This window comes from Somniosus microcephalus, chromosome 5, assembly GCF_052327205.1.
Source record: "Somniosus microcephalus isolate GS21.2 chromosome 5, FLI_Smic_1.0, whole genome shotgun sequence".
Taxonomy (NCBI): Eukaryota; Metazoa; Chordata; class Chondrichthyes; order Squaliformes; family Somniosidae; genus Somniosus; species Somniosus microcephalus.
In genome coordinates, this window is record NC_140991.1 from 218667866 (window position 1) to 218680506 (window position 12641).

Consider the following 12641-nt stretch of genomic DNA (forward strand, 5'->3'; position numbering starts at 1 on the left):
TATGCCCCTCATAATTTTGTACACCTCAATCAGGTCCCCCCTCAGCCTTCTCTGCTCTAAGGAAAACAATCCCAGCCTGTCCACTCTCTCTTCATAGCTGAAGCGCTCCAGCCCAGGTAACATCCTGGTGAATCTCCTCTGCACCCTCTCCAATGCAATCATATCCCTCCTATAGTGTGGCGACCAGAACTGCACACAGTATTCCAGCTGTGGCCTAACTAGCGTTTTGTACAGTTCCATCATAACCTCCCTGCTCTTATATTCTATGCATCGACAGAGATCGATAGATTTCTGGATACTAAGGGAATCAAGGGATATGGGGATAGAGCAGGCAAGTGGAGTTGAAACAGAAGATCAGCTGCCCAAAATGGTTGGCCGGGAGAGGGTCAGGGAGGTGGTTAAATAATAAATAATAATTCGAATAGGTCTAAGAGCGTTAAAAAAAAAAGCCTGAAGGCCTTGTGTCTTAATGCGAGGAGCATTCGTAATGAGGTGGATGAATTAGCTGCGCAAATAGAGGTAATATGATTTGATTGGGATTACGGAGACATGGCACAAGGGTGGCCAAGGTTGGGAACTCAACATCCAGGGGTATTCAATATTCAGGAAAGATAGGCAAAAAGGAAAGGGAGATGGGGTAGCATTGCTGGTTAAAGAAGGGATTAACACAATTGTAAGGAAGGATATTAGCTCTGATGATGTGGAATCTGTATGGGTAGAACTGAGAAATACCAAGGGGCAGAAAAAGTTAGTGGGAGTGGTATATAGACCTCCAAACAGTAATGCGGAGGTTGGGGATGGCATCAAAAGGGAAATTAGAGAAGTGTGCAATAAGGGCACAGCATTCATCATGGGTGACTTTAATCTACATGTAGATTGGGCTAACCAAATTAGTAACAATACTGTGGAGGAGGAATTCCTGGAGTGTTTACGGGATGGTGTCCTGGACCAATATGTCGAGGAACCAACCAGAGATCAGGCCATCTTAGACTGGGTATTATGTAATGAGAAAGGATTAATTAGCAATCTTGTTGTACGAGGCCCCTTGGGTCAGAGCGATCATAATATGATTGAATTCTTCATTAAGATGGAGAATGAAGTAGTTGACTCAGAGACTAGGGTCCTGAATTTAAATAAAGGAAACTACGATGATCTGAGGCGTGAGTTGGGTAGGATTGATTGGGGAATGTCATTCAAAGGGTTGACGGTGGATAGGCAATGGCAAACATTCAAAGACCGCATGGATGAACTACAGAATTTGTTCATCCCAGTTTGGCATAAAAATAAAACAAAAAAGGTGACTCAACTGTGGCTAACAAGGGAAATTAGGGATAGCATTAGATCCAAGGAGAGGACATATAAATTGGCCAGAAAAAGGAGTAAACCTGAGGATTGGGAGCAGTTTAGGATTCAACAAAGGAGGACAAAGGGATTAATTAAGAAGGGGAAAATTGAATATGAGAGTAAGCTTGCAGGGAACATAAAAACTGACTGTAAAAGCTTTTATAGATAGGTGAAGAGAAAAAGATTGGTGAAGTTAAGCGTGGGTCCCTTGCAGTCAGAATCAGGGGAATTTATAATGGGGAACAAAGAAATGGCAGACCAATTAAATACATATTTTGGTTCTGTCTTCTCAAAGGAGGACACAAATAACCTCCCAGAGATGTCGGGGAACATAGGGTCTGATGAAAGGGAGGAACTGAAAGAAATCAGTATTTGTAGGGAAATGGTGTTAGGGAAATTGATGGGATTGAAGGCAGATAAATCCCCAGGGCCTGATAATCTACATCCTAGGGTACTTAAGGAAGTGGCCCTGGAAATAGTAGATGCATTGCTGATCATCTTCCAACATTCGATGGAATCTGGAACAGTACCCATGGATTGGAGGGTAGCTAAAGTTACCCCACTATTCAAAAAAGGTGGTAGAGAGAAAACGGGAAATTACAGACCGGTAAGCCTGACATCGGTGGTGGGGAAAATGCGAGAGTCCATTATAAAAGATGTAATAGTAGAGCACTTGGAAAACAGTGACAGGATCGGGCAAAGTCAACATGGATTTACAAAAGGTAAATTGTGCTTGACTAATCTACTGGAACTTTTTGAGGATGTAACTGGTAAAATAGATAAGGGAGAACCAGTGGATGTGGTTTATTTGGACTTTCAGAAGGCTTTTGATAAGGTCCCGCATAAGAGATTAGCGTGTAAAGTTAAGGCACATGGGATTGGGGGCAAGGTATTGACTTGGATAGGGAACTGGTTGGCAGACAGAAAGCAAAGAGTTGGAATAAACGGGTCTTTTTCTGAGTGGCAGGCAGTGACTAGTGGAGTACCGCAGGGATCGGTCCTTGGACCCCAGCTATTCACAATATATCTTAATGATCTAGACAAGGGAACTAGATGTAATATCTCCAAATTTGCAGACGACACAAAGCTGGGTGGGCGTGTGTGCTGTGAGGAGGATGCCGAGAAACTCCAGGATGATTTGGACAGGTTGGGTGATTGGGCAAAAGCATGGCAGATGCAATATAACGTGGGTAAATGTGAGGTTATCCACTTTGGTGGCAAAAACAGGAAGGCAGATTATTATCTGAATGGCAATAGATTGGGAGAAGGAGAAGTGCAACGAGACCTGGGTGTCCTTGTGCACCAGTTGCTGAAGGTAAGCATGCAGGTGCAGCAAGCAGTTAAGAAGGCAAATGGTATGTTGGCCTTCGTAGCAAGAGGGTTTGAGTACAGGAACAAGGATGTCTTGCTGCAGTTGTACAGGGCCTTGGTGAGACCACATCTTGAGTATTGTGTGCAGTTTTGGTCGCCTTATCTGAGGAAGGATGCTCTTGCCATGGAAAGAGTTCAGCGAACATTCACCAGGCTGATACCTGGGATGGCAGGAATGACGTATGAGGAGAGATTGGGTCGATTGGGCTTGTACTCGCTGGAGTTTAGAAGAATGAGAGGGGATCTCATTGAAACTTATAAAATTCTGACAGGACTGGACAGACTAGATGCAGGAATGATGTTCCCGATGGTCGGGGAGTTCAGAACCAGGGGTCACAGTCTAAGGATAAGGGGTAGGCCATTTAGGACAGAAATGAGGAGGAATTTCTTCACCCAGAGAGTGGTGAACCTGTGGAATTCTCTACAACAGAAGGCAGTAGAAGCCAATTCAGTAAATATATTCAAGAAGGAGTTGGATATATTTCTTAATGCTAAAGGGATCCATTGGTATGGGGAGAAAGCAGGAATCGGGTACTGAAATTGGATGATCAGCCATGATCGCATTGAATGGCGGAGCAGGCTCGAAGGGCCGAATGGCCTACTCCTGCTCCTATTAACTATGTTTCTATGTAAATCGACAAATGTGCAAAACCCGACCCTAACTTACAATTTTTATGGTGGCAGGTTTTGTGGCATCCGAGTGGCCTGCCTTGGAGAGGTGGGACAGTTCAAAACTTAATTTAATCGGGCTCCCAATTGAGCATTAATTGATTCTTGATTGGGGAAAAATTTTCAGAACTGAAAATATGTAAGTGAAAAGAGTAACACACGCATTATGAAAAATAAAAATTCAATTAACAGTACAAAAATAAATTAATATTTTTATTATTCAAAATGGACTTGTGAGGATTGAATAGCTGGGTATTTTGTTTTATTTATATAATAAACACTATGTTGTAATCTTATGTAATGCTGCATGAAAGCTGATTTGCAGTTGGAATCTTTATCAAACAATTCTTTAATTTTGCCATCTGTTGTCTAGGCTCGTAAGTACATTATGGATGCAATGGGAGAAAAATACGCAGAAGGAGTCATCCTGGACTTGGAAAAGACATGGGAGGAATCAGATAGACATACTCCTCTTATCTGTTTTCTGTCGATGGGTTCTGATCCAACAGATTCCATCATAGCTTTGGGCAAAAGAGTCAAGATAGAGACACGCTGTGTCTCTATGGGTCAGGGACAGGAGGTCCATGCCCGTAAGCTTCTCCAGCAGACCATGACCAATGTAAGAGGAAACACCCACAAAATAAAATGTCGGGTTTGAGAGTTATTGTGTATGATTAAATATTCTTATTTAAGAACACAACAGCATGTCTCCAAAACTATTCTGTTATTATTTCGCACTGCAGTGCTATGTGAACCAGAGTCTATGGGGTTAATTGTAACCCAGCCCTCCTGGCGGGAAGCTGACGGGATCGAGTCGGCTGCACGTTTTACACCCCGACCAATTTTATTCTCCATTGACTTCAGTGGAGAGTAAAATCCAGTGGGGTGTAAAACCTGCGTTGCATCCAATCCCGTCAGTTTCTCAACTGGCACTTTAGGTTAAAATTTTCCCCTATGTTTCACTTCTTTAGGATAGGTGGTGGTCCAGAACCTAAAGCAACCCTACATTCAGCAGTGTACCTGAATGCCCATTTGGTAGTGGCTAATGTGGTGGAACATGAATAGATTTAATAGGGAGCAATGGGGTATGGAAAGTTCTGAATAATGTCAGGAAAACATAAGTTGTGAATCCAAAGTATGAGTGGATTTTCAAAATCATGATTATTTATCTGTATTCCACCACTCTCAAGTTGGTATCCCTATTTATGTCATCATTATACTGAACTTTTTCCATCAGTGTTACACAGATATTTTTGTGTGTTTATACGAGAAGTGCAGTATAAAACTGCTGGCACAGCAGTATTACTGTAAATACAGCTAACTTTATGAGGTAATATCCCAATGAATTTTCCTTGCAGCAGTTACAGTTTATAAATTTTGGTTGTCATAATGCCTCTTTATTTATTTTCATGTAAAACGTAGGGGGCCTTCAGAACTCCAGAGAAACGGTGTAAACCATTTATGTCACTTCTTCAGGATTTCTGCCGAAGTTATGGTGGGCAATTGGGAACACCCCCGTCCCCCCACCCCCCCCCATGGAAAGTCAACCTCTTAATTATTTACTTTCAAATGTCATTGGTTTTTGATTGTCAGCTTTTGAAGCTATTGGACAGCTTTTGCTGGTTTTGTAGTTGGCATTTATGGTAAGTCTAACAAAATGATAGCTAGGAAAAGACCAGCCTGTCCCACATAGTTGTGATGCCTCGTAATCCCCCCACACTTACCTAGAGCCATATAATCTCCTGGGAGAGGCAAAAAACAGATAAAAAGTTAGGCCAATTAGGGAGAAAAAACCTGGAAAATTTCTCTCCGACCAACATAGCTGATTGAAACTAGTCCAGGAGATCACATTGGCCCTGATTTACTTTACAGGATCCCTACCTCTTATACAAGGTAATCTTTGCCACAGCTAGGAACAGATCGGGCTCTCGCTTGTATACAGCGAGCCAGCATTCATCGGACAAGCCTGTTCCACAGGTCCACCTTTCTCTGAGAAAAGAAGAACTGCCTAACATTCAACCTAGTTCTGCCCTTACATCTGATATAATTGGGATTACGGAGACATGACTCCAGGGTGACCAAAACTGGGAATTCAACATCCAGGGGTATTCAATATTCAGGAAGGACAGGAAAAAAGGAAAAGGAGGTGGGGTAGCATTGCTGGTTAAAGAGGAAACTAACACTATGGTAAGGAAGGATATTAGCTCTGATGATCTGGAATCTGTATGGGCAGAGCTGAGAAATACCAAGGGGCAGAAAACGTTAGTGGGAGTTCTATACAGACCCCCAAACAGTAATGCGGAGGTTGGGGATGGCATTAAACGGGAAATTAGAGATATGTGCAATAAGGACACAGCAGTTATCATGGGTGACTTTAATCTACATACAGATTGGGCTAACCAAATTAGTAACAATACTGTGGAGGAGGAATTCCTAGAGTGTACATGGGATGGTTTCCTGGACCAATATGTCGAGGAACCAACTAGAGATCAGGCCATCTTAGACTGGGTATTATGTAATGAGAAAGGATTTATTAGCAATCTTGTTGTGCAAGGCCCCTTGGGGAGGAGCGATCATAATATGATAGAATTCTTCATTAAAATGGAGAGTGAAGTAGTTGACTCAGAGACTAGGATCCTGAATTTAAATAAAGGAAACTATGATGATATGAGGCACGAGTTGGCTAGGATGGATTGGGGAATGTTACTTAAAGGGTTGACGGTGGATAGGCAATGCCAAACATTTAAAGATCCATGGATGAACTACAGAATTTGTTCATCCCTGTTTGGCATAAAAATAAAACAAAAAAGGTGGCTAACCAAGGGAAATTAGGGATAGCGTAAGATCCAAGGAGAGGACATATAATTTGGCCAGAAAAAGCAGCAAACCTGAGGATTGGGAGCAGTTTAGGATTCAACAAAGGAGGACAACGGGATTAATTAAGAGGGGGAAAATAGAATATGAGAGTAAGCTTGCAGGTAACATAAAAACTGACTGTAAAAGCCTCTATAGATATGTGAAGAGAAAAAGATTGGAGAAGTCAAGCGTAGGTCCCTTGCAGTCAGAATCAGGGGAATTTATAATGGGGAACAAAGAAATGGCCGACCAATTAAATACATATTTTGGTTCTGTCTTCACAAAGGAGGACACAAATAACCTCCCAGAGATGTCGGGGAACATAGGGTCTAATGAGAGGGAAGAATTGAATGAAATCAGTATTTGTAGGGAAATGGTGTTAGGGAAATTGACGGGATTGAAGGCCGATAAATCCCCAGGGCCTGATAATCTACATCCTAGGGTACTTAAGGAAGTGACCCTAGAAATAGTAGATGCATTGCTGGTCATCTTCCAAAATTCTATAGACTCTGGAACAGTTCCCATGGATTGGAGGATAGCTAATGTAACCCCACTATTTAAAAAAGGTGGTACAGAGAAAACGGGGAATTATAGACCGGTAAGCCTGACATCGGTAGTGTGGAAAATGCTAGAGTTCATTATAAAAGATGTAATAACAGAGCACTTGGAAAACAGTGACAGGATCGGACAAAGTCAACATGGATTTACAAAAGGTAAATCATGCTTGACTAATCTACTGGAATTTTTTGAGGATGTAAATGGTAGAATAGATAAGGGAGAACCAGTGGATGTGGTGTATTTGGACTTTCAGAAGGCTTTCGATAAGGTCCTGCATAAGAGATTGGCGTGCAAAGTTAAAGCACATGGGATTGGGGGTAAGGTACTGTCTTGGATAGAGAACTGGTTGGCAGACAGGAAGCAAAGAGTTGGAATAGACGGGTCCTTTTCCGAGTGGCAGGCAGTGACTAGTGGGGTACCGCAGGGATCGGTGCTAGGACCCCAGCTATTCACAAGATATATATAAATGATCTAGACGAGGGAACTAGATGTAATATCTCCAAGTTTGCAGATGACACAAAGCTGGGTGGGCGTGTGTGCTGTGAGGAGGATGCAGAGAAACTCCAGTATGTTTTGGACAGGCTGGGTGATTGGGCAGATGCATGGCAAATGCAGTATAATGTGGATCAATGCAAGGTTATCCACTTCGGTGGCAAAAACAGGAAGACAGATTATTATCTGAACGGCAATAGATTGGGAAAAGGGGAAGCGCAACGAGACCTGGGTGTCCTTGTGCACCAGTCGCTCAAGGTAAGCATGCAGGTGCAGCAGGCGGTTAAGAAGGCAAATGGTATGTTGGCCTTCATAGCGAGAGGATGTCTTGCTGCAGTTGTACAGGGCCTTGGTGAGACCACACCTTGAATGTTGTGTGCAGTTTTGGTCACCTTATCTGAGGAAGGATGTTCTTGCCATGGAGAGAGTGCAGCGAAGATTCACCAGACTGATACCTGGGATGGCAGGAATGACGTATGAGGAGAGATTGGGTCGATTAGGCTTATATTAGCTAGAGTTTAGAAAAATGAGAGGGGATCTCATTGAAACTTATAAAATTCTAACAGGACTAGCCAGACTAGATGCAGGAAGGATGTTCCCGATGGTGGGGGGGTCCAGAACCAGGGGTCACAGTCTAAGGGGTAAGCCATTTAGGTCTGAGATGAGGAGGAATTTCTTCACCCAGAGAGTGGTGAACCTGTGGAATTCTCTGCCACAGAGGGCAGTGGAGGCCAGTTCATTAAATGTATTCAAGAAGGAGTTAGATATATTTCTTCAGGCTAAAGGGATCAAGGGATATGGGAAGAAAGCAGGGACAGGGTACTCAATTTGGATGATCAGCCATGATCTCATTAAATGGTGGAACAGGTTCGAGGGGCCGAATGGCCTACTCCTGCTCCTATCTTCTTTGTTTCTATAACATGTCCCCTGATCCTTCCTAACCTATCTAGTTGAAATAATTGGGCTACATAAACATAATCTAGTCTACACTTCTAGAGTATAGAGACCCAGCTCATTGAGCCTGTCTGAGTAACTAAGGTTTTAAACTGGGATTTAATCTTGTGGCCGAGTTACAGTCCCCGACTCCAGCGAGCTATTAAAGATATGGGCAAGGTACCCACACAGAGCTGTCCCAATTTCTTAAGGACCCTTGGGTGGTTATCATCTGGACCAGGAACACAATCTATTTTAAGGTTCCTTATTCTTTCTAAAACAATATCCTCATCTATTTTAATATTAACAATTTTGTTGTTAATAGCACCACAATGCTGTCAGTTGAGCATCATCTTCAAGAGTGAAGACTGAAAAAGGGTTAGACCCAAAACGTCGACTCTAATTTCTCTCCACGGATGTTGCCTGGCCTGCTGAGTTTTTCCAGCATTTTCTGTTGTTATTTCAGATTTCCAGCATCTGCAGTATTTTGCTATTGAAATAGCAGCTGTAGTTCTTTTTAACTGTTCAGGGTACTTCTGTTTGTTTTGCTGTGTATTATGTACTTTTCATTTATATATTTTTTTCCTGATAGAATATTTCAGTATGTGCTTTCTCTTTTTGTAAGGGTGGTTGGGCTTTGCTGCAGAATTGTCACTTAGGTCTCGATTTCTTGGACGAATTAATGGACATCATTACAGAAACAGAAAATATCCACGAAACTTTCCGTCTATGGACGACAACTGAGGTCCATAAGCTTTTCCCTATTGCACTTCTCCAGATGTCAATCAAGTTCACCAACGAGCCTCCACAGGGCCTACGGGCAGGTTTAAAAAGGACCTACTGTGGTAAGTCAGCAATAATGATAGGTGTGCATAGAAGCTTTCAACACCTTTGAATAGAAACTTGAACATACTGGGGGCTAAATTGGGCCTGTAGCGCCCAATTGTTAGGCACTGCACTGCCACTTAAGAATCGAACATGGGGTCCGAGATGCTTGCGCACACTTGTGACAGGAAGTGTGCAGGACATCATCTTAGTAAAGTACAAGCAAGAGGCGTCCTCACCCAGGTCTGAAGCAGGCATTAGTCCATATGCATATGCAGATCAGGGGCCTAATGCCTGCTTCTGGTTCCTGCTGCAACTTTGGTTTGCCCTAAGGTAGCCAGCGCCAGTGCTGGTTGCCTCTGGGAAAACCAACTCTGTACACCGCATAAGTAACCATTTCCACAATCATCGCCGCTCCCGACCTCCCTCCCAGCCTCCACCTCCAGGCAGCACTCCTAACCCCCTCAACAATATTCCCGAGGCCTGCAATCTTCCTACCTGAATCCCTACAGCACTTCTGACCCCCCACCAGTACTCCCACCCTACTGCAATCCTCCTACCCGATCCCTCACCAAACCCCTGCGATCCAGCATGATCACTTACCTGGAAATTGGAACACTAATCTATGCGGGTTCCTACCACAGCGCCATCTACATTATGATGAGGTCCAAGGCCCAAAATCCTGAGCTCCTCAGACCTCACCATTTGAGCATGGGCTGTTAGCACTGTGTTGGTGAGGTGCCCAAAAAATGGGAGCTCCTGACTTCATCCCCCACTGATGTGATACTTTGCCTGTAAACATCCCCTATACAATCTATCCAAACTAAATTCAGGCACTGTGCAAACTTCGTGGCTGTGATAACATTTCAAAGCCTTGCCACCATTAAGATCCCTTTTTAAAAAACAGTTACAAAGAATTGATGTAAGATTGATTTTAAATGAACATAAATAAAGTAAATAAACTGCATATTTCTTGTTGACTGGTAGTGTAAGGGTGTGTATTAACACCCACAGTGTAAACCAAAGTACAGGTATTGGAATAATGATGGTATCTATAATGTTGCTCTCAGCCTGTTCTAGTAATTCCTCAAAGGCAGTTCTCAGATGACTATCAAACAATATTTATAAAAATGAACTAAAATGGAAAGAAAACTAAAAACAGAAGAATGTTAATGATGACCCTGCAAACTGATTTTTAAAAAGGGTCCTGATGATACCGTGATTCTCTGATAGCATACATGATGCAGAGGAAGGCCAATTTTGTGACACTTTGATATGCTGACATTGTGCATGTATGCAGGGTATAAAATTGAATGAAAATGAAGCCGTGCTACAGGCATGCACTAGCCTCATTAAATTATTCAAATCAGATCCCATGCCAAATCTTGCAATTTTGGGCAAGAGTTCACCCACAGCATGCACCTTGTCTATATAACATGGGTACATGGACCTGGCCTGCTCAAATTGGTTTCCTAAAGCACAGTTTAAGTTGGTGGAAAGGGTGCTTGTTGATCTTGAGTTTGCAAAACATGTTGCTGGATTATGCTTCATGCATTAATTTTGCTCTGTAGTTTATCATTGTTGCACTTTTATTCCCAATATTTTCTTTCATTCTTATTGCTGCTGTCATTCTAGTAGTATCACATGACATGGTACCGATAGATAATCCTTGGGGAGTGGGTTCCCATAGTGCTACATGATTTAGATGAGGAAGAGGAATTCATGAGGGGACAACAGCAGCAGGTGTAATGACACTTGAGGCATTATGTCCTTACCCATCATTGTCCCAAGACTTGCATTTATAGACCTCTCTACATGGACCTTAACGGCCCAGAAATTCGGGTCGGGGGCTTCCCGCGGGTGCAAGCCCCCGACCTACACTTACATATCACGCTGACATTTGAAGACTGGGCCTGCTTGGATTTCCGGTCTGTGGCCCGGTTCAGCTACCGGCGTGCTGTGCGTGCATGATCCAGCGGCGTACTTAGTGCGATGAGCCGGCTGGGATCACGTGAGCACTGGGCAACCAATGGGAGTTTACAAAAGTCCATTCATGAGTTAGACATAAGACCTGTCAAACTCATGAAAACTCCGGGCGCCCAAAACAGTACTTAAACTTCAAATAAAAGTTTTTTTAAATCCCACTAATTAAATGAACTATTAATAACTGTAAAAAAACTATTTTAAACAATTATTCAAATTTCTGCAAACATTTTTTTTCAAGAAATCGGGTCCAAAAATACACTTACCTTACTGTAAATTCTTTAAAAATAATAAACCTGTGGAAAAAAAATTCTAACTTTAATTATTAGACCACTTACCTTTTAAAACTAAGTCCTTACGTCTGCTTTTTTCATTCGTAAAAAGTGGAGGCCTTCACGCACGGACAATCCTGTCAAAAAAAACGAAGTTCAACGCGTACGCGCTGCCTCAAACGTCGCACGGGAACCGCCTCTTAACCCCTTGGTTCAGAGGAGAGGAAATGCCGGTTTTCCGCGCATGTGCTGTGCATGCTGAAATCCGGCACTTCCAATGGGCCCACGCGTGAGTACCCCGTCCGTACTCACGCGTTGGGACCCGAATTACTGGGCCAACATGTCAGAGGAGGGCTGTCTTCCTTGCCTCTACTTCACAAGACAGGATGTCTCAGAGTTGCACCATCTGCTATATGATGATCTGCAAACAACATCTGGCATGGGGGTGGCTGTTACCATAGAAATTAAGGTTAGCACAACGTACAGCTTTCCTGCTCCATGCTATGTTAACCTCCACTGCCTTTCATTACCAGGTCTGGCTCAACCATATCAAACTTTATTGGGCCTTGCCCTCCTCTGCTAAAACAGGTATCATCCTGGATAGCAAATATAACCTCAAGCTCCTTTCCTCTACTATCACTGTCTCCTTAAACCTCTTTCCTCTGCCCTCTCTACCCTCACCTCTAAAAACAAATATGACCTGTCCAGTGTGCATCAAGGATGTGGTGGTTCCCAACTTGGGCTTGTTCCTTGGTTGATGGGCCCCACAAAAAATGTAAGAAAAATTGAGTAGTTATCTTTACCTTCCTCTTTATACCAGTAAACATGTTACTTATTTTCAGACAGGTACAAGGGATCTGAGTGTTGCCTTGCTAAGTATGGGGAAATAGCAGGGAAATGGAATTAAGTGGTTAGCTCTTGCAGAGAACTAGAACAGGTGAGACAGACCAAATTGACCCCCTTCTGTGCTGTAAAATTCTATGGCTCTAAAATTCCTATTGGGGCTAAGGCAAAATCCTGGTGGATCTCTGGATCCAGGCTAGAAAATGGGGTAGAACCCCATTCCACCAGGATTCCACTTAATATTTCACAGAGAGCCATTTTCCAGGAGGGGAGGCTATCAGTGGATCTTCTGCCTGTCCCCCAATATTAAGGGAGTATATCTGCCGGCGGGGGTGGGGGGTGGTGGTGGCACTGAGGGGAGTCCCTGGGCTTTCTCAGGAATTACGCCCTTATAAGACTTGAGTGCTGGTGTGAGTCCTGATGAGGCTAAAAAAGGCCCAAACCTTTAACAAGCAAAATAATTAATCCTTTCAACTTTAAAAGGCATTAATCCTT

The 12641-nt window shown here is 43.0% G+C and overlaps 1 protein-coding gene across 1 annotated transcript in view; it reads left to right on the forward strand.

The window, feature by feature from the left end:
- Positions 1-12641, forward strand: part of dnah5 (dynein, axonemal, heavy chain 5) — a 754701-nt gene that overhangs the window by 681386 nt on the left and 60674 nt on the right. The window contains exons 71-72 of the mRNA XM_085988698.1: positions 3758-4003; positions 8849-9068. Of these exons, the coding sequence (XP_085844824.1) occupies positions 3758-4003; positions 8849-9068 (466 nt within the window). The remainder of the gene's footprint in view (positions 1-3757; positions 4004-8848; positions 9069-12641) is intronic.